Here is a 24963-nt window from a genome sequence, read left to right as displayed (position 1 = left end):
AAAGATCTAAATGCACTGGTTCGGGCCAGCATAAATACACTCGCGGCCGATGCAACGTACGATCTCTGGAAGCCGCTAAACCTGGTACCGATCTTGCTACCGTTACTGTTTCCGATTCCGTACTCGGCATTTTGTTCGGGACTCAGATGCATCTGAAAATGTTGCGCGTATATTGCCAGCGAGTGCTGAAGCTGTGTGCTTCCGACAGTACGATCATGGCCAATGAACGGTTGCTGGGTGCGTACGAAGCGGAAGAATACTTTGACACGGAAACTATGGACTTTTGGACAGCTACAATGGGTTGCAGTACACGGAAAAGATACGCGCCGGATTGAAGCAAGCCTCGTTGACGGATAACTTCGATACTCCATTCCGTATCCATTCCGCTACACGGACCAATGTGCAGGAGAGCCACACCGTAGTATAGCTTGCACCGAAAGAGGCCGACCAGACATTCTTCGATATTGTAGAATGCTGCTACGGGATGTCGTGAACTGTCAGATGAAGATCTTCTTCTGTGCGATCGACAAGCACAGCGATATGCCGGTTAAAACGTACGTAACCTATTCCTTTCTAATCCATTCATTCGCTATTAACATCCTCCCATTTGAAGGTTTTAGCGATTCGTTTTCCATCCAGAATTGCACTTCACAAACGATGGCCGGTTGGCTGGTCCGATCGCGAAGTTTGTCGGCCTTCCGGCGAATCCCCTGTTGACACAGAGTTTAAACGTAAGTACCTGAAGCGGATTCTGTTCAACCGGTACAAGAGTATTAATGTACACCTGTTTGCAGGTCCCTGAAAATTGGTTCGTCGAAGTGGTCCGTTCAGTGTAAGGCCTGGACAACATCAAGCTATCCGAGATTAATGGTCCGGTACACTCAGAGTATGAGCTCGAAAGCTGCTCCTCGGGGGACACTGCTTCGACAGTGCTACCGGATCACGCTCGGTACCGAGGATCGTCCGATCATCGTCGATACGATCGTAATGACAAATCTGCGCTACTTCCAGTTGAAGGCAAATTCAGGTGCATGGATTCTGAAGCTACGCCATGGCAAGAGCGCCGACATCTACGACATTACGAGTGCGGATGGGCCTAATACGGTGCACACTCCGGAAAGTACTCGGGAGGGTTCATCATCAGTTCGTTTTGTTCGTACGGGCTGAAACTACGCGTGACGAAGAAACCGGGAATGTCGGGTGTCGATTTGTTGGGCGATGAAAAGGATGGTGCCGGTGGCGGATTTGGGATTCGTTTAATACGATCGTCGGAACGGCAGATAGTGGAAAACCCGGCGGAAGTGCTGGTGAGAGCGGAGTGCTTAACATTTTCTCCGTCGCTTCCGGTCACCCGGCGTCTGCCTTCGTCTGAACCGCCTGATCATTAATGATGTGAGCCTTCATAATGTTGAGGTGTTGGGTTTTGATAAATCATCCGGGACATTTTTATCAACATTATTTGATTACAGGTTTGAATGCTGGGTAAGTAGGTGGCGTTGGCGGACGATACGTGAGCGGATTGAATGCGGATTAATTTTATCTATCAGAAGAAAAGAAGAAGATCAGTAAACATTGGCAAAGAAATCACTCATCAATGGGCTACAACTGATAAACCGCAAAAGGCACCCGATCGATCCACCGCCCCCTCTGACTCGACACACATTCGCTCGTCCTAGAACAGCTGTGCAAAACGCGTGTCTACGGGCGGGGCATTTTGCTGGATCTACGGTAGATTCAGAAACGAAACAGGAAATGGGAAAACACTGATTATGCTTCGAGTACGTGAGCGGTTTGAACTAGGATTAATTTTATCTTTAATTTTTAATTTTTGTATTATTTCGTTTGGTTTACTTTTGGTGCAGGAGGAGCAGATGGTTACGATGATGCCACAGCTACTGCGTCAGTTGCAGAGTCCGGAACAGGATCGTTCAGATTGAGCAGGCGATGGATGACGCTGGACTGCCGCAGGACGGATGAGGATGATGGGTATACCACCGATGCCGGGCGCAACTACGGAGACAGCACCCGCGACAACAACCACCAGCACCAGTAACAGCATCAATTCCAATTTTTTTTAAGTAATTTATTTAATTTAATTTTAATTTTAATATGATTTTTTTGTAAATTTATTGTATGAATAATAAATAAAAGAACATTTTGGTGAGTTAATTTTTAAATATTTTTTGCTATAATATTTAAAAATACACGAAATATGCCATAAATCTGCAACGGATTTTTCAAATTTTTATAGCAAATGCTATAATAAAAGCATTTAGCTTGAAAACTTTGGCTGACGATTTGCCGACGATCTTTGGGACGAAGGACAGTTCGGCGAACTGCAAAAGTTCTGCACGAAGCAGTTCGTTGTAACGTACGTCGTCACATGAATTAAGAGGCCGATGTAACGTTCGTCGTCATCTAGAACGTACATAGTTGCTCATTGGGTCGGTCAGCTCCATGATGCACCAGAGATCCATTTTTCAAAGGTTTATTGAAATTCGGGGAATAAGTAAGATTGGCCATTTTGTAAATGCGCCAGCTGGATCCTCCTTAAAGGATGTTTTTATTAGATAAGGACATTCTTCAACAAACCTTTGAGACGCAGGGAGATAAAAATCCATCCGATATAAATGCATCGATTTCGAGCTATCTGTGGCAAAAGATAATTGCATAACCGGTGATTCCATGGGAAGATTGAACAGTATCACGATAGATTAAAATCTAATTCCAATTTCGACCATATCTACAGAATGCAGGCAGAAGATAGCGATTTCATTCTTGGAATGCACTGAAAACCAACACGAAGTGGAACCAATTTCTGTCTCTGCACCACAACTGAAATGATGATCTTTTTTCGAAAAAAACCGACCACTCGGAACGTAGCACAAAATCCACACCATCGGCATTGCTCTTGCTGCGTTCAACAGTTGGATCCCTCTGGCATCGAAAGCTTAGTCTTACTGTCCTGTTCATATCAACGCCAGAGAGGATGGACCTAAAATAGTCCACGACCGATAAGAAGTTTTTCTCGTCTGAGCACTTTCGTCTCGACTGTCTGCGGCGCTGGAGGATTACAGAAAAATAAAAAACAAACCACCAGACGACTTTATGTGTTGTTACGGGTAAAAATGATGAAAGTTTATTTCTCTGCAAGAAATGGCGCACATTTTGATCCATCGATACATCGTTATCAAAAAGGAGAATTTTAAATTACACACAACACATCCTGCCGATTGCGAACATTCGATGGAACTACAGGAATAGATTTTTCTTCTTTTTTTTTGTACACGTATATGAATCACCATTCCAAAAGCAGCTTATCATTTATAAATCGTTTTGTCCAATTCGCTATATCATTTGCTCATTTCTGTACAAATTGTTCTAGTTGTTTCTGGTCGGACTAGTAATGGGGGGCATTTTCGGTAGCTTGAATCGATTAACAAACAGCATTCTTACATTCTATATCTCTGGGCAAAGTCGATTCGTGGATCTGAAACCAACGCTAGATCTGCATATCGTTCCTCTTTCGGGCTTTGGCACAACAAGATTCGCTTAGAAAGGGAAAGAGTCAGCATTCATGTCGTGGTTTCGGATCAGATTTTCGTGCGACATCGTTAGAACTATTACTTGTTACTGGCTAGGATAAATACTACACACCATCAACGGTTTAACAGCAAGATTTACAACAACTTTTAGCTATCTTCTTATGTACAAACCAACGGGATGGTTTTGCTATCAATTCGTCAATGGTTTGGACAATCGAAATTTCACGGTATCCGTTACTGTACAGGATCATTTACACCTTGTCCTCCTCCACCTGCTCCTCCAGCAAACAACAGAGCTGACTGCCACAATAATCCAGATGGCACAAGATGGCGCACTAGCGGCGAGGGCCGTTTCATTTGGCGAGTGCAAAAGTGCGAATGGTTGCCGACCATACGAATCCATCCATCTGTTAATTGTCACACCGGTTACGGCACGTCACATCCGCGGTGCTGTCTGGCGTCACTGCGATCGTCACTGTCTACTGCAAATGGCCGGTACGTGGGCAACATCCAAAAATGGCGTCCATTTTCACCGGTAGGCCGTGCATTCCAGGTAACCGAGCGCCTGAGCGTTGAGAAGTGCGCCACGCGGCAATTATTGACAATCGTTGGCGTTGACTGTGGCCAGCGATGGTACCGGCACGTTTGAGTGATCTCACAGTGGGCTCACAGCATGGTCCTGGTCCTGAAATGAGCTTATCCAACCGTCGCGTCGTCCGTATCCAACGCAACGGCACACAAAAGGTGCGAGCGAGCGGAACCGGCAGTCATTAAGGAAACGAATCTTCCCCTTCAGACCCCCGTCCCGTCTCATTATGGCCATTATCATTTGCAGATTAAATTATCGCACAAAATGGCTCCATTCTGGCGCGGCCAGAAAGCTCATTCGAAAGCAATGCGCCAAAAACAATCGGTAATCGGTATCGGTATCGCTTGTTGGAGACTCTCTTTCTCCCATCCCTCCTTCTTCTGATTGCTAAACGGTGAGCTGTTATTGCTGCACAAACAGCGCTTATCGTTATCAAGCGTGACGCGATTCCTGCTGTGGATAGTTGTTTATAGTTGTTGGCTAGTGACGAGGACGATACCATAACGAGGATTTTATTCCAACCATCCTCGTGTGCAAGTGACCGTTTTGGGGGGGGGGGGGGGGGGGTGCGAAGGGCAGAAGTAATTTTGGGGCCAATCTACAAATGACCCGAAACAATATCATTACGACTTCGCACCGCAGGTGGTAACATAGTGACATAAAAAGCCAGCCAGTCAAGGCAGTCAGCCAGGCAGCTACCAAACCAGCAGGCGGCATTGGCACATGGACGACTGGAAATGGACAAATTGTCATGGCAACCGAGGTAACTATGGCGGAAGGCGACCGAGGGCCACCGAGAAGAGGATAATGACGTTGACATCCCGTCGCAGCAAGCGTTTGGGGGGCCACAGTACTGCCCTGCTCACAGCTAGACCGGAGCGAAGCGGACCAGTGACATGCCAATTCGTCGCCATCTATTTACATTCCCGTGTGCGCGTTCGTCTGTATTCTTGGGCTTTGTTGGCTTATTGGTTGGCAGCTCTGGAGGTTTGCTGCAGGGTGGAGGTGCGGTGTTGCTCGGACGAAATGGTGCAACGCAAACAAGCGATTAGTGATGACTATTGTTTTCGGGCTATTGCTTCCTTTTTTTGTGTGTGCACACGTACGCGGGGTACATGCTGAGTGATTCGCCCTCTTTCGTGGCTCCACTGGAGAGGCTATGATGGAATCAATCGTCACGTACCCTCGCCTGGATCGACGATGGCCAGGGCCACTCGCACAGCACAGTTCCGGCTCCTGGTCGCCGCAAAACGTCAGGGGGCTGACTACTGACGTCTTGCGGTTTGGGATGCTGAACGCTCTGGCGGCAGTGTCCGGTGGTGGTGGTGGTGCTGTTGTGCCGGTGATGTACGATCTCTCCTCCGTACGACCACCGGTACTTTACTGGCTTCGGTCTCAGCTTGTGGTCTACATGGCGTACACGCGCCTCGCTCCTCTTCCTCGTTCGTTTGTTGTCGTCGAACCAGTTGTTGCGCTACGATTGCTACGATTGCTGTGCTGTACCACGGTGCACAGTGTGTACGTGTTTGTGTGAATGTTGTGTTTACCGCTCTCGCGTATGTGCTTATGCAAACAGATATTGTGTTAATATTTACAAAAAGGGGGGGTAAAGGCACCCGCTGCGATGGACCCCATCATTTGCTTCTGCGTTGCCCTCCTCGTGGTCGTTCTTCTCCTCGTCCTCATCCGGCAATCCGTCAGTTGAGCGAAGTCAGCGTGCGCACGTCTTAGACGCTGGCTACTTCGATGTACTTCTCCATAAATCTGCCTTCGCAGATCGGCTCCTCGGCTCATAAGGCGTCCGCGTTCGAGGTGCCGTTGCCGGTGGTGCGCGTCGTTTTGGTTTGTGCGGCCGGTTGGATGGTCAGTGGTGGTGGTCGGCCACACCAGACGACCTGTAGTACATAAATCACGCCATCGCAATTCACGCGCAACGGCAATACAGAAACGGGAAAGAGAAATGAAGTTCAGGAGAACAATCAATCGATCTGTTTTGTGGCCAAGTTCCGGCACAAGGTCTAGATTCTGAAAATGTGGAAACTACAACTGCATATGCTCCTACTAACATGTCATGTATCAGTCAGTTCAGGAGGGTTTAACACAAAGGAATATGAACCACAGCCAGCCCCGGTGAACAGAGCACCATAGTTACCTTGCGGAACGCTTTCCGGAAGTTGTCGGACAGAAAGGCGTACAGGACGGGGTTGATGAAGGAGTTGGTGTACGCCAGCACGTGCGACACGATCTGGAAGATGATGCTGGCGTGCGTCAGCTCGTACAGCTTCAGTGACTTCAGCAACAGAATCACCTGATGAAGGAATGCGAGGGGGGCGGATTGACGGGTGTATTTGTGCAATTAGTGTCTTCTCCTGAAGCCAAAGGGGGGAGTGGTTTGATGCATACCTGTATGGGACACCAGCAGAAAGCAAACACCAGGACCACCACGACGACCATGCGAGTGACACGCTTCTTGCCTCTTCTATTGGCATGAAATGAAAGAGAGAGAGAAAGAGGAATGGAGAGATGAAGCGAGGGGGTGTATTTACATTATTTGCATCCCTTTCAGCTGGTGGAGGCGGGGGAAGATTAAAAATGGAGGCGATGCAGTGCATCAGTGCATCACATTAATGTCGATGCCAGCATCTCACAGTGACGTGCGCCCTCGCTTATTGAATCCAACGTTGATGAGGGTTCTGTCCGTGCTTGGTAGACCGCACTGAAAGCAGCATCAGCATCACCGACCATCAGCAAATCCATCAACTTAACTTATTAGATTACAAACACCCCAGACTCAGGCCAACACTCGAGAGCCGGCGCGAGGGGCAAAGTGTCTAACGTGCAACGATCAACCAATATTTAATGTTGATTCTAACTAACATTGTGCCAAGTGATTAACTCAACTAGCTGCCTCTCGGCTGACTCCGTACTGCTAGACGGCAATGGGCTCGATGGAACGATGGCATGTGCCTGACCTTTTTGATGAACCACGTGGGTTCGTGGTACTCCCGACATACACAGACTTGCAGCTGTAAGTAATCCTTCTCAGAATCCTGACACACGCCACGCTGGCGTAAATTGGATTTTTGTCCATATGGCCATACCCCTAAACTCCCCCTCCCCTCCCTTGCATATATCTGGGTGTGTTATCTGAATAATTGGCTTCAAGTTTATGAGCGAATGAATAGCCGGTGGGGGTTACTTGCGTTGTTGGGGCCAAGAAAAACCAACGTAACGAAAGCAATCAACAACAAGCGAAAGCTACAGAGCAAAAACACAATCTAGCACCCTCGGTACTAGTGGTCACCGGGGTGGTTTATTGGCAGAGAGTTGGCTGCTGCTGCTTGTATCCCAGCATGCGGTGAACAAACTATTCCGACACACCATCCCATCCTAAAACAACAAGAAGGGATGGGGGTGCAGAGGATTGTTTAAAATAGAGCAACATCTTGTTGGAACTATTCCACTATCCTGGCGGTGGTTAGTTAGCACGTGGCTACGGGGGTTGGGGGGAAGGTTTCATTTCAAATTTATTACTGTATTCGGAATGCAGAGAGAGAGGGAGGGAGGGAGAGATCGAGAGAGAGAGAGAGTCCCCTGTTGTGCATATTGGATCCACGCAGTGGATTAAGAGGTGACCAAGAGTGTATGTGTTTGTGTGACAATGAAAACCCGTTCTACTCGGCACACAATGCGGTCCCTGTGGTCCAAACTCATGGGCGTGATGTGGTGACAGAGTCACGCAGGTGCCCTCCACCCTGTCTGCCTCTTTGGGGTATGCAAACAATCTTCATCTGCCTGGGACCACTGGGAAAGCCATAGTCTGGCCCATAAATAAAGGGATGGCCGGCCTCAATAAGTACCTTGTATTCCACATTGATGGCCGAGTCGTTAGCCTTAGTGAGACCCGAGCATTCCCGAGGCTCAGACTGACTCTGGGAAATTCGGTCCATCGGCCAGTGAAACACTGGCGTCTCCATCCGATGGAGGCGCATGGGCGGCACCTCGTTCCAATCGATCACTCGCTCCGCTACGGATAGCAAATGGTCATTGTGTGTTGTGTCGTTGATTTAAATTAAGAGGATTTTAACCGCTGTTCGACTAAGCGCCAGCACAATGCGCCTCACTAATCCTGTCTAATGGGCCATCCCGCCCTCCCTTGCTCTCTTCCTTAACAGGTAAACCAAGACACGTGTCTTTGGAAACTGTCCATCCTTTTGTCACTCAATTTAGTTTCGAAAGAAAGGCCCTCGGCCTGACCTTGGGTACGATGGTTGGCAAAAATAGCATAAAAGCTTCACTCTCGATGATAATCGAATAATGGTAGCCGAGAGGAAGGCTGCCAATTAAGCATCAATAATGGTTACCTGTAGCTGTTGGCCCTTCCCGACGAGTCCGTCGAGTACTCTAGTAGTACCGGACAAGCAACTCCAACTATGTGGTTGCTTGTATGTTGCGGTTACCATCGAGCTGTACTGTTGCTGCACTGCCCGTGAATAGAAATCTATTTACAATTTTCATCACGGTGTTAGTAGGAATAGATCATGTTTTTCTTCTATAAAATGAGCAAAACAACTACCAAACGGAAGGTTTTGTGGTAAGAATTTCCGAAACATCCAATGATGACCTCAACCAGTTGGAAAATAATTAGATCTTGCACTCTTGACCTTGCTCTTGTAAACACAACCAAGGGAACAACGAATCAATGCATGCTATGATTGCACAATTAAGTTCATACAGACATCCAGCTCTCTAACCAATTATTTGGATAATGAACTTGTAAATGTATTCTCTTCTGTGCATTCAAGAGATATAATTGTATTTTTAACCACTTCTTTACATAAATGAATCAATATGATAGCAATGTCAACCGCATATTTCTCAGTTTAAAAAAAACCCCGTACAGAACACAGCGATTGGAATGTACTGGTGCATTCAATCCAAATTCCTCGCACTGGGGTTTCGAGTGCGTAATATGAATCATTACAGCGGTCACAAAACAACCGGCTGGCCAACTCATGATTATTTGCTCGTTAACGGATGGCACTTCTTTTGTGTCTCGCTTCGATGATAAATGCTCTGCTGCGTGTTGCTTGATTTGCAGACCAAAAGTTGCGCCATTTGCGAGAAGGAGAGGTCGCGAGGCGTCACCAAACATAAAAAAAAATCAATTCCAACCCCCTCGTCATTGTGTGACTCCCGGTATCATGTTCTGCTGATGATGATGATGATGATGCTGATGCCGTTGGTGGTAGGGGGGGATTGTAAATATTTGGTCTGCACTTGATGGATTCAGCGTTACCGCTTTCGCGCTCGGTTTCGGTCGTTAAATTATGAGCTGCAGCGTTCAATCAACCATCCGTCCGGCCGAGTTCATCACTCCTGACCAAACGGGGAATCCGTACACAATCGTTTGAAATTCTTTGGCCGAGAACACGCGGTAGCCAAGCACACGGCTTATGGTCGCAGCGAAAAAAGATTCTTCCTTTCCGTTCGTTGATATTCGCTGTACGATGATGTTTTGCAAATAAACAAATCTTCGCGTGTGACGGTGCGAATGTGAATGCGGGTTCGGTGGATGCTCTACCGTTGCCGATACCACGCGCTCCATAAATCAACCTTCGGGCTGGCATGTGCAGCACCAGAAGAAGACGGAAAAGAAGCAACCTTTATGGACGAAAATTGATCAACAATTCAGAGAGGGAGAGCGAGAGCCAAAAACAAAATGCAAAACAACACGCCAGGGAGCGGTGGGGTGGTGAAAGCATTTTGTAAAATTGCAAATTAAACGTTTAAATATTTAAATAGATGATGGAATGCTATTACTGGTGCTGGCGCACACCACGAGCACGTCGTCGAGGCCACGAGAGCACGTCGACCGCTCTTGGACTACATCGTACCAATCGTCTTAATGATGACCTCGAAGGAAAGGAACGGAAAGCCGGAAAGGCGCCTCGGAAAAGCCGCCGCTCGAGTCGGAAAATTGAATAACCTAAAAATTGGTTGATCAGCAAAACGACGCCTTCGGGAGTGATAGGGAGAGACGAGAGAGAGGGAGAGACGAGGGAGCACGATGGCACGCGCAGCCCATATGGCACTTTAGGCGTCCCCTCCCCGAACGCCCGAAACTTACCTCGATTCTGCCGATGCCCGGCCACCGGGGGCACCCTTCCAGAGCCGGATCAGCATGCCCATGTACAGGAAGGAGATCAGCGACAGCGGCACTAGGTACGACGACAGAAAGAAGGATACCTGAGAGGAGAAGAGAAACGGAAGAGAAGAAGAAGAAACGGGCGCACGTACGCGCGTTAATGACTCGTGTCGGAACGGTTGGTCGGTCGGTCGCTGGGCCTGCGTTGCTCGATCGATGGTGCTGCCGATGAGCCCGGAGACCGAGCGCCGGAAATGGTCGACTGGCAGCTGCCATTGCCAGCTGCCAGCTCACCCCCAAAAACCTCGTGGTCCTAGTCGTTGATTGGATTAAAAAAGATGTTCTGCCACGGTCTGGTGCCAGCCGTCGAGGACCTCTAGGACCCGAAGGTCAAGGATAGCGAAACGCAATATGGAAACGAATGTTCGGATCTCCCGGGATTCCTCGGTACCGAAAACGAGAAACATTCGTTTCACGCGGCCAAGAGCCACCACCAGCCAGGTCGTTAATATCGGTCCCGCAGGTTTCAGTTCCCACATGCTCGTGTGCGCTCGAAATTTGAAACAGTCCCGGCTATGCCATCGGATAGGCACCCCCCTCCCCCCCCCCCGCCCCCCCTTTCTAGCCAGTCAGCCAACCATAATTTGATCAAATTCCGATACTCTGGTAGAACATCAAATAGTGGGATACATCCGGGCTATCGATGTCAACGGGATGCGCGAATCACCCGAAACCCCGGACCGAAATTCCGGACGATCCCAACTTCCTGGAGTGGATGCTCGACCGAAAGCACTTTCTAGTTTTGAAAACTGTCCCTCCCTTTCTCTCCCTGGCGTGTTTAATCCCGGGTACACCAATACACACGCTTGGTTGGCGTGGTAATTGCGTGGCAAAAGCTCTTCCCCTTCTTCTTCTTCGTCTTCATCCTCTCGAGAACGTTGAGCCATCGTGAGCCATCGACAGTGCTGTGGGATGAAGGTTCACGGTTGGTTTGCGCTGGAATTTCGTGCAAACTTTTGGCGAATCCTCCCTGTCGGGGAGGTGTTCGACCTCTGGAGGAGTCTGATTGGTTTACAGCTGCTGTTTACCGAGGTGGCACAGCAAATGGCACGTCACGGCACGCGTCTGTGTTCCTAGGAAAAGTGGCATTCCGTTCATCAACTTCACACGCGCGCTCGCCCAAACAACAATCACGAGTTCGCAGTCGCATTAGCTTTATCCATCTCACTTTTGAAGTAATTATGGCGTGAAGGTGTTGAAATGTGTTTGTTTGGTGTGATCGCTAGAACCTCTACAAAGTTGAGGTTGCGGAATGGCGGAATCGGCGTCTTAAGACACGATGACATGGCACACGGGCTGTCAGCGGGCAAGTTCATTTGCCCACGAGGTAAATGTCCTTTTATTGAGGCAGTGCGCATCTAGTTGGCAACACAAAAGGCAATCGCCAAACGCTCGCCAATGCCAACTTTGCGGTTTCAGCAACGTCAAAAGAGCATTTTTTGAAGATTATATGCGAGGCGTCATGCTCATGCTTCATGTGCTTCACTCCTCGTTCATGGAAGGCAGCCATCGACCGACCGGCCAACCGTTCCGACCTTCCTCCTGAAAATGTGTTGTTTGTGATACGCATGTCGACCGCCCAAGAGCAGCAGCACGACCCCGGGACTGACGTCAGACCGTGAACGCGGAATGCGGTTTCTGATTTCGCGCGAACTCTGCTGCCTTGTGCCGCGTGTTGCAAATTCAATTTTTCAATCATTCCCTGTCTCCCCCTCATCTCCACCCTCCCTCCCACCCTTTGCTCCTGGGGGAATTGTTGAAAATAACAATCCCTCGCCACCACATCCACAAGCGTGGCGTCCGAGAAAAGTGAAACAATTCGGAGATGGTAGATGGAAAATCAAAACTTTTTTTGGTTGCGAAATATGAAACCGCTCTCCCTCTCTGTGTCCTCGTGTAGCTTCTGCTGTTGCTGCTTTCGCTGGCGTGGTGGCTCTGGTACTGCGAAAGCAAAAACCCGCAAAATTATAATGCCACTCGTGGATCCGTGGAAATGCGGGATCCGGACGATTAAAGAACAATTGCTCTGTCATTTGAATTCGGCGAAAACTTGTGAAAAGCGTCAAGTAAGGACAGGGCAGAGAAAAACAAGACAGAGAGAGAGAGAGAGAGAGAGAGAGAGAGAGAGAGAGAGAGAGAAATGGCGAGAGTGATGGTGATGGAACACGAAAACCGAATCCGAAACTCTGATAAAAAAAACCAGCGATCCGACTAATTTGTTGGTGACAGATTTTTGAATAATTGTTGCTGAGTGGTAGTCTGCGCGACTGACACGCGGATTTGAGTGCAAAGGGGGGAGTGTACGGATTATGTTTTCGACTCAAACCGAGCGACGGACGCTGGCATTCCCACTCCACAAGCTGGGTGCATTGTTTGTGCGCTACGTAAGCCCGTTCGTTGGTCCTGTTTGCGTCAGTCCCATTTGCCTGGAATTCGGTTCGAATCAATCCGGAACGCAGCGGGATAATGTCTTGTTAATACGTTCGAAGCCGGCCCACGGATTCCGGGGAAATGGGAAGTCATGTCGAAATGCGGGGCTGAAATACATGGTATTTGGCGTATATTTCGGGGACCCACACCTACGCACACGCATCAGGGGGGAGGAGATCGATACAAAAGCGTTGGTTGACAAGTTAATGCTAGTTTGGTTCGAGGTGGAGCATCCGGTCCAAAAATTGGGAAAGAAATGCCAGCAAGCCTACTGAGATGGTGGAATGGGGCAGTAAATTCATAAACCCAATAGGCCATGGGCATGCTTTTTACGGATTTTCTAAACCAGCGGGATATTTGCAGGTCCATTAGTGGACAGTGGACCTTAGGTTCCGCTTTGGGATGTCAATACGTGATACGATGCCATTTCCAACTGTCTAGTGGTAGAGCACATAATCTCAGGGTGCATGACGTTATGGTTGATTTGTAATGTCATGTCTCTCCATTTGTTCGTATTGCTTATGGGCATGCTTTGGAAATTTATTTCAAAGAGAATCAATGATCTTGCACGTCATGGGATACGGGATTCTATTGGAATTGGTTTTTCTGTTCAAACCAACTACATTCTGTCATGATTCAGGTAGTTATCTAGGGTTTTCGAACGGAGAATTGATATGTGATCTGGACTGCTCTTAAACAGATTGCGAAATGATGTAGCTCCGTTGCCAAAAATCCGATGATGGAGGCGCCTGGTAACCGGTAAATTTTTTACCGATTTTTCATAGTTTCAGATGGTTTTAAAGGGGTTAGAAATTAGAGGGTAAAAATTAATATGACAAATTCATTTTACAATGTGAAGTTTGCCAATCCATGGTTTAAGGTATGAGCACTCTAGAGAGCATTTAACAAGATGCATAAATTCAGCTGCATCATTTAACAAACGTGCATAAAATGGAATTAAAAAGACACGCGAATGGAGATTCTTGGACTTGGTAGCAGCTACCCTGGCCAGCCATCATACGAATTGCAAAGCAGCGTTTCAAAAAGCTCAAAACCGCACGAATGCACACGCCTTTCGAAGCGAACAGAGCTTGTTTCCAAACATCGGCAATCTCAACATCGCCCGGGGGATTTTCCAGCGAATTTTCAGTTTTTTTATTACACAACCAGACGGCAACGACTTGTGCATGCGACGTCGATATGCAAATACCACTGAAAAGGAAAATAAAAACCTTTTCATCGCCAACGTACTCCATCAGTCCAACATTCTCGATAGATAGAGCTACAGTACCCCTTCCCACGATAAGCATATTTGCTTCAAGTCCACGACTCATCCACATCCAACTCTAACTCCATTACATAAAAAATGGTCTGAAAATCACTGCAACATTGGGCACCATCGGCACATGGCCATGGTACCAGCAAATCTCAATTGAGTGGTTTTGCGCACCCAGCGGCCCCGCCCCCTTTGATTGGTCTGCTCGTTCGCACATCTCGAAAATAGTCCAAGCCAGCCGAAAGCCTAAGCCCAGCAGGCTGTTTGACATGTTGTCATGGCCGATTGGGCGTAGTAAGCCGATCGGGGAGCATCGGTTCGCAAATTCCGGGAAATCGAGAAATCCGGTTTCCGGTGAGAAAACCCTGGTCTATGCCATAAAACCCGCAAAAGCTATTGTACGTGCCCATGTCCAAACTCCAACTCAGGAGACAGGTTGTTCTCCATCACATCGCACCATACGTACGCGGCCGATGACGCGGGGTGCTGATACAAGGTAACTGGAGCCGAGGGAATGCCGCGTGTGTGCATAAATTGAGAAAACCTTCGAGCGGCTTGCTCTTGTTACATCTTCTGCCTCCATTCCGCGTGCGGGGTGGGTCCGGGGTGGGTGTGTATTTCACAAAATATGAAGTTTCCTTGACAGGCCGAACGGCCGAACACTCCACGGACGCGGGAGAACCACGCGAATGATGGATGATCTCGCGAAGAAGATCCAACATGCTGAGGTGCTGTATCGGTATTTGGCAACGTATCGAAAGCGGGCGGTTTCAGGGTCGGATTGGTCTGGATGATACATCAATTTTCCGGAGATCTCTCTCTCTCTCTCTCTGCTTCATCTCAGCATGAGTTATAGGCGGCCACGCATTGCATAGCGGATGATTAATTTTAATGGGAACGTTAGCGCTGGCTGGCCACGGAATCTTCTGCGTGGATTCCATCAAATAGACGAAGAGGATGATGATGATGATGATGATTTCGCTTCCCGCACCATACCGTGTTGCATCTAATTTGTGTGTTTTTGTCTGTATGTTTCGGGCGTAAATTAATCGAATCCTCAGCCCTCATCAAGCGTGTGATGGATGTTAATGCTGTATGCTAATGGGCCTGGCCCATTTATTCGCACCAGAATGAAAAGCATAAACAATGTGGCGTCTTGCTGGATGGATTTTCGGGAATTTAATTTCCAAGTCCAACCGGTGTGGGTGCGGTTCCAGTGGAAAACAAATCAAAACTAGAGCCTTCGCGTCGTGCTGCACTAGAGCCACAGTTTTCCATCGGTCTTTGACCGTCGGCGTGTTGTTTGCGTTTAATCTTCGCCTGGATCTCCGAGAACTGCAAAAATGCTAAACACAAACAGTTTGTTCTTGCGGGCGATTTTTTGTCGAGAACAAACACGAGTTCTTGGTGCTTGTGGTGGTGGTGGTGGTAGGTTGTGTAATTAAGTGAAACCGGCTGCCCCGGGGGACAAGATGTGGCGATGCTTTCAAAGAGAGCCACACCATTTATGTATCGAGTAAATTATTTGATGTTCACGATCGCCGATGAGTGCCTTGAAGCAGCTGATGAAACTCAATGCTGACTCGATGTTGGTGCAGAAATCGATCCCTTCCCCAGGGAGGGAGTTGCCCTCAATCTGTCTGTCAATATCAAAGCATCGCTCCCAAGTTCCTCAGAGGGTTAATAGAAGCAGCGCTTTCCTAGAAAGCTTTCACACCAGAAGGTGCTCCCTACAATAAGGGGCTAATAGACTACGCACTGACCTTACTCTCACCCTGATACCGTGGTTGGTTGGTTGACCGGTAACTCCTTAATCGAAAATTACCCCCAAAACACATTCCAGAATGGAAACGGTTGGCCGTGGGCCAGAATGGAACGTTGTGGGAAAGTTTCTAAACATTCTAAGCGACCGCGACCATCAGCAAGTCTGCAGAAAAGTTTGATCTCATGCCACGGCCAGAACGTGCGTTTCTCTCCGGTTGTGCTTCGTGGGTTATGCTAAGGGAGTCTCCGAGGTTGCACACCTGGGGACGTTAGATCGTTTCGGATCTCAAATTAACCAAAGCAGACATCCGGACCGGTCTCACCGGTTTAGGCTCCGGAGCGGGATCGTCCCAGGAGTTTTTGACGTGCCGGAATGTTAGCGAAATGGAGTGCCAGCGGATGCGGTGAGCTCTCTCTCGCTCTCTCTCTGCGTCTCGTCGCATCTCGTGCTAATCAGACTCGTTACGTGTCGTGGGATGTTGGCGCTTTCAGTCCACCAAATGACACGTGGAGCCAAAGGACCGTGTCGGTCCACCGGATGGCGCAACAGCAACAACAACAACAACAACAATGGTCTGACAGGTTTTGTCAGCCAATCCCGGGGAGCCCATGGACCGAACATTCAAAGTTGGGGTCACGAAAATCACGAACATTTTACGAAAACTTACCCCACCCGGCTGGACTGGGGAAAAGTTGGTGCTGCGCCAAAAAGCAATTATAATCCCCCAGGGGACAGAGCGTCAGCAGCTGGAATTCTTTTCTTTTTCCTAACCATTTCCTCCCCCTCCGCGGGAGGACCGTCGTGCGGATAAAAGTTTGATTTGAATGTGAAGCAAGACTACATTTCGTGGGACAGCATTCAAAAGGAAGAAAGGTGTCGACGCGCGATGAGATTGGCCAAATTGACCTTTGGCGGGGGACGGAATGCACGGACTGATGACCAAGTTGATGAGGCAGGAACCAGTGATGTTTCGTGTCGTGGGATTTTCTAACAACTCTCTATCCAGTGCACCGTCAGTGGCATCAGAACGTCAGCAGAGCGCTCATCTAAGGAATATTTCGACATCATGCAGCTGTGACCTCGGGGTGTTTCATGTAACGTTCGATGCTGGGATGCACCAGAAAGAAGAAGGAGCACTCATACTCCTTACATACCACCATCATCTTCTGCTGCTTGCTGTTTGAAACATCGCTACGAGCTGCGCGCAAAAGTGAATTACTGAAATGCAAAAGACAAGGTGCAGCAGCAGCTGTGTCTGTCTAGGAGAGGCGACAGCCCCTGTAACAACACCTTCTTCATAGTTAAAGCATGGCACCAACCGTTGCGAGATGATTCCCCCGTCGGTTCGCGTTCGCTTTGTACTTTGCAGTAGCTGATGCTGATCTAGCTACTGCTGCTGCTGCTGCACACGCTGCACTTGTGATGCGTTGGCTTGGGATTCATTTCTTTTTAATTTAAAATACTTTGGACCAATTGGAGCGTGGCAGGGAGTGTACGATGGGGTGTGCTTGTTCGTGAGATGAAAGTCAACCCTCAACGAGCTTAACGAGGAAATGCTAGCTCGTGTCTCCAGCGCAGTGTGTCCTCGTTCACACAATATGGTGACCGTGAGGGCGTGTGCGTACATGGAACTAAGGAGCGGTTACAACGGGAACTGGAGGATCGAGTTGATGGAAAACTTTATCCAAATTTACTAATACTTAGCGAGAACGCTAAGCCCTTCTCACCAAGAGAGGTGGTGGTGTAAGACGCGGCGAAAGTCAATTTGTGACACACTTGAAACTCGATTACACTTTTTCATTTAACACTCTACACTTTAAACACACAGCATCGAACATCGAGCATAATTGCACCAACGGCTAGCTCCTGCTGTCGACCTTGCGCGAGAATCCTTGTTCTCTCGTACATTAAAGTGAGAGAAGGATGAGTAGAAGAAGAAGCGGAAATAGCCGGAAAGAAGATTGTTTCAGTTTGCGAAAAAGGCACAAAAAGGGGAGCACGATGATTGTCTGCATGCCCCCCTCCGGCCCCGGGGCGCGAACTGGACAGAGCATGATAATCCTTTTCCACCGAATCCGTATGCCATGTTTATGCTCGAGCTCATGGCTCAACCGACAACTCCTTTGGGGGATATTTTTGGGACGAGACAGGGAATCCCCTTTCCTCTCCTTTTCTCCCCCCGAAAGCACCACAGAGTGACCGGATCTTGGAAGACCTTTCGCTTGCCGCTTAAAGTCGCCCTGGTTTTCACGGTCGCCTGGCCACTGGGCGCCATTGTGCGGTTGAACTTTCACCAGATGGCCGGTTGCCGGTTAATAATGCTGCCCCGGGAATCATATTATGATGCGAGGGAGCATAAATTCGCTTATCTTCCGGTTTTACTACCAAGGCTCTAATACGGATTTTATTGGCCTTTCGGTGGCGCTCGCGCTTCTTCCATGAAATCATTTACGACGGTGCGTACCACGGCAGCGGGGTGCTCCGCTACTGATGATGAGGCGGGGAATTGAAACATTTTAGGAAATGTAATGTAAGTGCCATTTTATTAACTCCAACTCCAGATTGGTTCTCTTGGAGTCAAGGTTGTGGACATCTTTATAACCAAAACGTGCGTGAAGTGATGGCGGAACTGTCATTGTATACGTCAATAAATGCGGTCTGTCAGGCCACCAGTTGAACACCACAAGAATAATGCCGTCGAACGTAGCAACCGCTGAGGCGAAGAGCATCAGCACGGCCATGGACAGGCTAATGGAGGAATAATTGATTAAAAGCATGGTTGAATGCAGCAATTAGCGGGCTTTCCAAATGATTTTATCGTTCGTGGTCGCGTTAAAAAAATGGCAACACGTCCCCTTATTCCACTCACAATTGCAGCGAAAGCGAAACAAAAAAATAGAAAAATGGCATCCCTCACTCGACGCCTCAGTAGCGTACGCGTCTCCTCGCAACGAACCCGCAGCCTTCTATTCTTTTGTTGGGCGAAGTTTCATTAAATGGATTAAATTTCCATTCGTAGCCGTTCGACCGTGACACCGACACACACGCCATCGGTTCAAAATTGATTGTTCCGGCTTGAAATCAAATCGATCGCCGATAGCATTCCCAGCGGAATGGTTCGCCGGTCGGTCGCACGACAGCCAGCCAGCTTGCCGGGATTTTTTTTTCACAGAGAACCTGATCCAATTTTGAAAGAAAATCTCTCCAAACGTTTGGCGCTTTTATGTGGTATCGTTCATGGAGTGGGGAGTGATTTTTATTGGCTTTCCATCTCGCTTTCCCCTTCAAAGGACACGGCCCTGTCCCCGAAGGTGTGACCCGGATAAAGGAATGAAAACATTCACATTCCTGCCAGCTAACCGGGCTGAAAGAGGTGCGATGTCGCCTCGAGCGGCTCCGAAAGGGCCTGGCGGGTGAGTTACGTTTTATTGTTTTTCCATAAAAAAAAAACTGTCAAAGAAGAAGAGGCAGAAATGATCAGCACCAAAAGTGGGTTCGGGTTGACGTGAGATATGGACCGTGCGCGCAGTTGACCCATTGCTGGACCGCCCCCCGGGGGGGTGGGATTAAGGGTGAAACTGTGGTCGGATGTTTTTTGGTTTTTCATTTTGCTGGTGGAAACACCATTAAGCAGGAAGTATTTCCTTCTGCCCGTCTCTTCCCCGCGGAAAATGCACAAAACCTGTATCGGGCCTGTATCCGCCGGTTGACACCCTAGGGTGGTCGCTTGATGAAAAATATGTTGGCCAGAGGGGGCTTTTCCGGATGGCCTATTTCCTTTTTTTTATCCTGTCGCCTCTTCTTCTTCTTCTTCTTCTTCTTCTTCGCAACGGTCCAGTTTTGGTCTCTTTTGAGCCACAAGTTTCACGCCACCGATTAATGCGAACCAAGCGGTCGCGCTTCCTTCTTTTTATTTGCTGGATCAGGAGTTTCTTTTTTTGCGCTGGTTAAACAGGGAACCTGGAGGGAGGGGAGAGTGAGGAGGAATTTATTTTTTGTGTGGCCTGTTTCCGGTGTGTACGGATGCCGAAAAAGAAGCTCATCATAATGGGGCGGTGGCCGATTCATAATGAATGTTGAGCGACCACGCTCGTAAACCAATATTGGTCAAGTTATCTTTTTTTGCGCGGTTTTTTTTATGTTGCCTTGACCAATACGGTGGCCATGGTTTGGGCGGATGGTTGGGTTTAATGGAAAATTATGCTCATTTCCAACTGCGAACTTTTATGATGGGTTCGCGGCCAGTGGTTGATGCTGTGGTGGTACTAGTGGTCAATGCAATGAACGATTTTAGCGTGTGTCCTGTTGCATTAATGGACGACAACATTGTTAGCACATGGATTACATTGAATTCCGGGACCGCAGCACAACCACTGGGTTACAGTACCCGCTAGAACATGCCGCTCCCTTCATCGCCTATTTTTGTTTCCATTTTCCGATTCTAAAAATGCGGAGGTTGCGCTCGCTTCTCTGGAAATCCCTCCTACGGTGGGCTTGGTGGTTGCGTGGTGCACAAGTTCCATGAATTTTTCATCGAACTCCATAAAGCAAACAATGAGGAGGGAGTAAACACAAACAATGCGAAAATGGGAAATCGTCGAGAAAAGGAGAAAATGAAACCTTCCAGCAACTGTGGCGGGGAGGTAGGGGTGGAAAACGGAGTTGCTGGAAGTACCACCCACAAGGAATGGGAGCACTTTGAAAGCGGCACGCGTCTATTCACCAATCCCTGTCCCTGGGTCGTCACCGTGGTTGACAGCTTCTCCCAATCCCCGCCACCGTCAACGTAGCCTAGGATGTCGAGGAAAGAATCCGTCAAACAGCGTAGTAGGCCTTGCGTACGACGCAATGTGTTTCTTTCTTTCATCTCCATCTCCGATGCTGGCAAGATGCCAACGTATCGCATCGGAGGCAGCAGCATCATCACACCAGAGTTTGTAGACAAAGTTTACGTTAGCACCAGCGCCACATCCTCATCAGAATTCTCGTGAATCGGAGTGACTTCAGAACAGAGCTATAAGGTACGTGACATCGGCGTGATATCGGCGCCGTTGATCGGCTAGATCGTAAGGCGCTCCATCACGCTAGTGCTAGTGAGCCTGAGCCTCCACTGGTCTCCATTTTGCTTCTCGATTTCGATTTCGTAACCTCCGATACTTTTCCGGTACTGTTGGTGGTAGATGACTTTTTGACGACCAGTTTGGCCCAGCGCAAGTAGCAACTCGTTCGCAAACGATGAGCAGCAGCAGTAGCAGCAGCAGCAGCAGCAGCAGCAAGAGGTTACTAAGATTGCGCGCCTCGTCGAATCGCTTCTCTATTTCCTGTGAGTGCCAAGCAGTAGGCCACTGCACTGAATACCAATAGCGAGTTGGTGGCTGAGTGGTGAATAGCTGGTTTTTATGGTTTCGAGCCTGTTCTGCCGCTGAATCTCCATTGCTTTTAATGCGTTTTTGCATAATTTTACCAGCTGCTTCTCGTTGCTGGTGGTGGCCATTCGCAGTGCTCGCTAGGACCTTTTTAAAAGTGCGGCGTTGTGGGCGAGAGGAAAATCGATTTCCGTTAAGTGGTGTGTTTCACCTTCATAAACTTCAGCCGAGTCGGATCCCAAGGATTTACATTGTTGCTTCTAGTCCCTTTTTCGAGCCCCAGACAGCTTTCTAGCGAGCGAGGCTAGGATTTAGTGCGTTACACTTGTTCCCCTCAACCTAGGAAAGGTATGTCCCGGATATCGTTTCTTCCTTTCATGTCTTTAATGCCCTCCGGCGGAGTAGAAAGTGTGGTTCTTTTTTGGCATAAACGCTTCGAACGGTCTAGGTCTTTCTTTTATAAATCTTCGCCTGCGACACTGAAAAGCCACTCGCCCCCGGCCAGAAACGCAATCAATCGGAAGTGCATTCGAGTGTGCAACCGATTTGTGCGGAGCGTGTCAATGTGTCTCGGTGCCTGCGTATGTTGGGGGATTTGATTTGATCAGTATCAAAGTGTTTGCCGAGGTTTGTGGAAACCGCAAACCACCAATCGAAGCCCCGAGCTAACCAGCTTCCATTGGTTGGTGAGCATTCTGTTTGGGTCAATATTTATTGCTTCGTTCGTGCTTTGTCCGACGCCCGTTTTGCTCAAGAAACACGTATGTTTGCTATCAAGTATCACGCTGCCACGCGGGTGGGCGGGAAGTATTTGCAGGTGAATAGATTAGGATTTGTTTATTGCTCCTGCTGGTTTCGTTTAATCGTCAAGCGCGCACACCCACAAGTGTGTTGTGTGCGGTGGGAGGTTGTTTTCGAAATTTGCAAATTCGGTACGCCCACGATTTCCTACGCACGATTCACCTTTTTCCGGGACCACGTGCGCCATTGTTGGAGCAGAGGTCGAGAAGGAATATTAAACTTCAAACAACGTATCCGAAATGCGTTGATACGCGTTGGTTGCTGATACGGGGGCCGTTGCCATGCTACTGATTTCTCTTTGGAGCCCATGTGGAGCTCTGTTGCTGCAGCTGTTGACCACGAGGACGAACCAAGCGGACCTCGAAGTAGCCGCAATCAATTACCGTCCTGAACGCAAGCACGCGGCGCTTCAAAGCGAATCCTTGTCCCAAAACCGTTCATCATTCAAATTACGACGCGCGCGATGCCACGATGAACGATGATACTCTTGATACCGAGCAGCCAGTGCCTCCCTCGAACGCCCCTTGGGCACCTTGGGCCTTGTAAATCAACAATTTCTCATCCTCGAATCCCTTTAGCCGCAGCTCTGCAGCGCTGGAAATCTGTGGCTTGCTGTGGTTATCGTTTGCCTTCCGGACCGGAAGCAACACAAACATCGTTCCAACAGGCAGTTGCCGTTAAGGCAATGGCTGTTCGCATGAATCTCGCACCTCGTGTGGGCGCTTGGAAGCCACCTTCCCGCGGTCACGGAACAAAACGGAGTTTTTTTTGCTTCACTTCTTCGTTGTTCCTGCATTTTGCGATGCTGCGGGCTGACAGTGGCGCTGGTGGCGCATTACCTTCAATCTGTCCGTCGAATGAACACGCAACCAGCGAGGAAAGTCGCCGGAAGGTGTTTTTTTTTCTTCTCTTTCTCTCTGGGCGCATATAGCGGTTATCGTTGGATCTCATGCCTTTTTCGCAGGTAATATCCGTACTGGCAATTCGCTGCTTTGTGAGGAAGACGACGATGAGCTCATCCTACGACCGACAGAGAGAGAGAGAGAGAGAGAGAGAGAGAGAGAGAGAGAGAGAGAGAGAGAGCGAACGATACGGTGTACAAGGCCACCGCTACAAACCGCTGGAAGCACCTGGAACCGCTATCGTTACGTTACGGCAGAATTCCTTGCGATGGCATTGCTGTCCGTTTCAGTGGTCACTGTCCAATGGGTAACCACCACCAACGGTTGCTAGCGGATGGTCACGGATGCCTCCGGTTAATGGCTAGGATGCCATCCGGTTCGCAAAACGAAGATCCATGCTGATGATGGCGAATGGTGTGGTGCACGGGAGCGAGAAATGGATCCCATTGTTTTGCATCCTATTTGTTCATTAAATTGCTAATAGACTCGCGTAGCGTGTTTTTGTGTCCGTCGTTTGGGAAGAGGAAGAGCGGCCACGGCCACGGTAACGACGCTAGAGCTTCTGCTGCTGTTGCTTTTAGCTCTTTGGCTGTGCTCAACAGTGTAGAAGACAGTCGAGTGATGGTGTCTAGCTCTCTAGCATTAAAGCCGTACCATCTGAGTGTCTGTGTTGGCGAAAGGTCTTGAAATAGCGACGCAGTAAAAGGATTACGGGTTTGATTTGATAACATCAAACGTATCCTCACAGATCTGAGCCCCGCAGAGCTCGATGTCGGCTTCGATTGAATATTCCCCGCTGAAAGCGTATCCGGGGAACGGATGATTCGATCCGTTCGGACCACAGAAAAACGAACCGCCCACAATCTGACACGGATGCCGGGCAGCATCAAAAGAAATTAAATTCATCAGAAACCGGAGTAGCAGCAGCAGAAAACCATGGTGTTGATGAAAGGACGAGCTCTTTCGGATCGTCTTGGTTGTGATACTTACGTGGAAGGCCACCAAACTGTAGCCCTCGGCGGTTAGGAAGAGACAGGCGGTATAGTGGCCACCCTGCCGTGGGTAGTACACGACACCGTGCGTGATGGCCACCGGGATGGCCGTCGTCAGGATGATAAACCACGTGACGCAGATGGCACTGGAACGGAATTGAAGGAAAGTGTGAGAGCATGTGGTTGGACTGACGTAGTTAGCACGCCAAGGAATTTGTCGGTCAGTCCTCGTCATTGGTCGCTACTTACATCGAGGCGTTCCGTTCGGTTCGGATCGACATGCTGGTGATGGGATGTACCACGGCCAGAAAGCGATCCAGTGACATCAGCACGAGTGTGTACGCGCTGGCATGTGCCGTCACGACGATCATGTACTGTACCTGAAACAGAGAGACAGAGAGAGAAGAGAAGAGCTAGAATCCAGGAAAATGAAATAAAACCTCGTTGCGGTCACTCTTACAAACTTGCACCAGAGGTCACCGAAGGGCCACTCGGGCAGCACGTAATCGATGGCGGTGAATGGGACGCAGAACACCACGAACAGCAGGTCGGCAGCGGCCAGATTGATGATCAGTAGGTTGGTCGTCGATCGCATGCTCTGGTTGGCGGCCACAACTGGAGAGAAGAAGGGAGGGAAGGAAAGGGTGTGAAAGAGCGTATTAGATACGTTGTGTTGGCCATCGACTGTCTGTTCGCCTTCTGTCTGGGATGAGGATGGGTGCACGTGCGGTTCGGTTTGTGTTTTACAAATTCAATTACACCCGAGTGTCTGCCTCTTCCACTATATATTGTGCCAGAAAGTGCAACGCAGGCGATCGATGCCAAAAAATAGCTTTCTTTTGACTTCGTTCCTTTTTGATGGAGCCGTGTCGGGAAATGAAGATGAAAACGAGATAAACGAGTGTGCTTAGTCCTAGGACGTGGTGTTAGGGATGACACATTTTCTTCATTTAGATTTTGTGTAAAACTAACGAAAACTGTGCACACGTTAATTATTATTTCACAGATAAGATAGAACTTTCTTCTTGATAAAAAAGTGAAATTGTCAAGAGTGCAATACCAGATCATTTGGTGTCTCTCTTCTAGTTG

General features: G+C 48.7%; 1 protein-coding gene across 4 annotated transcripts in view; it reads right to left on the bottom strand.

Moving 5' to 3' along the window:
- Positions 1–4688: 4688 nt before the first annotated feature.
- LOC126571390 (allatostatin-A receptor) overlaps positions 4689–24963 on the bottom strand; it is a 32983-nt gene continuing 12708 nt past the window's right edge. For all 4 annotated transcript variants that reach the window (XM_050229870.1, XM_050229872.1, XM_050229873.1 and 1 more), the window contains exons 3-9: positions 24335–24489; positions 24124–24254; positions 23873–24020; positions 10265–10383; positions 6538–6613; positions 6287–6442; positions 4689–6029 (exon numbers count right to left, since the gene is read on the bottom strand). In XM_050229870.1, the coding sequence (XP_050085827.1) occupies positions 5925–6029; positions 6287–6442; positions 6538–6613; positions 10265–10383; positions 23873–24020; positions 24124–24254; positions 24335–24489 (890 nt within the window). In that variant the 3' untranslated portion in view covers positions 4689–5924. The remainder of the gene's footprint in view (positions 6030–6286; positions 6443–6537; positions 6614–10264; positions 10384–23872; positions 24021–24123; positions 24255–24334; positions 24490–24963) is intronic.

Source organism: Anopheles aquasalis, chromosome 2 (assembly GCF_943734665.1).
Source record: "Anopheles aquasalis chromosome 2, idAnoAquaMG_Q_19, whole genome shotgun sequence".
Taxonomy (NCBI): domain Eukaryota; kingdom Metazoa; phylum Arthropoda; class Insecta; order Diptera; family Culicidae; genus Anopheles; species Anopheles aquasalis.
Note: the sequence above shows the minus strand (reverse complement) of the source record. Positions and strands in the feature narration are given on the sequence as shown.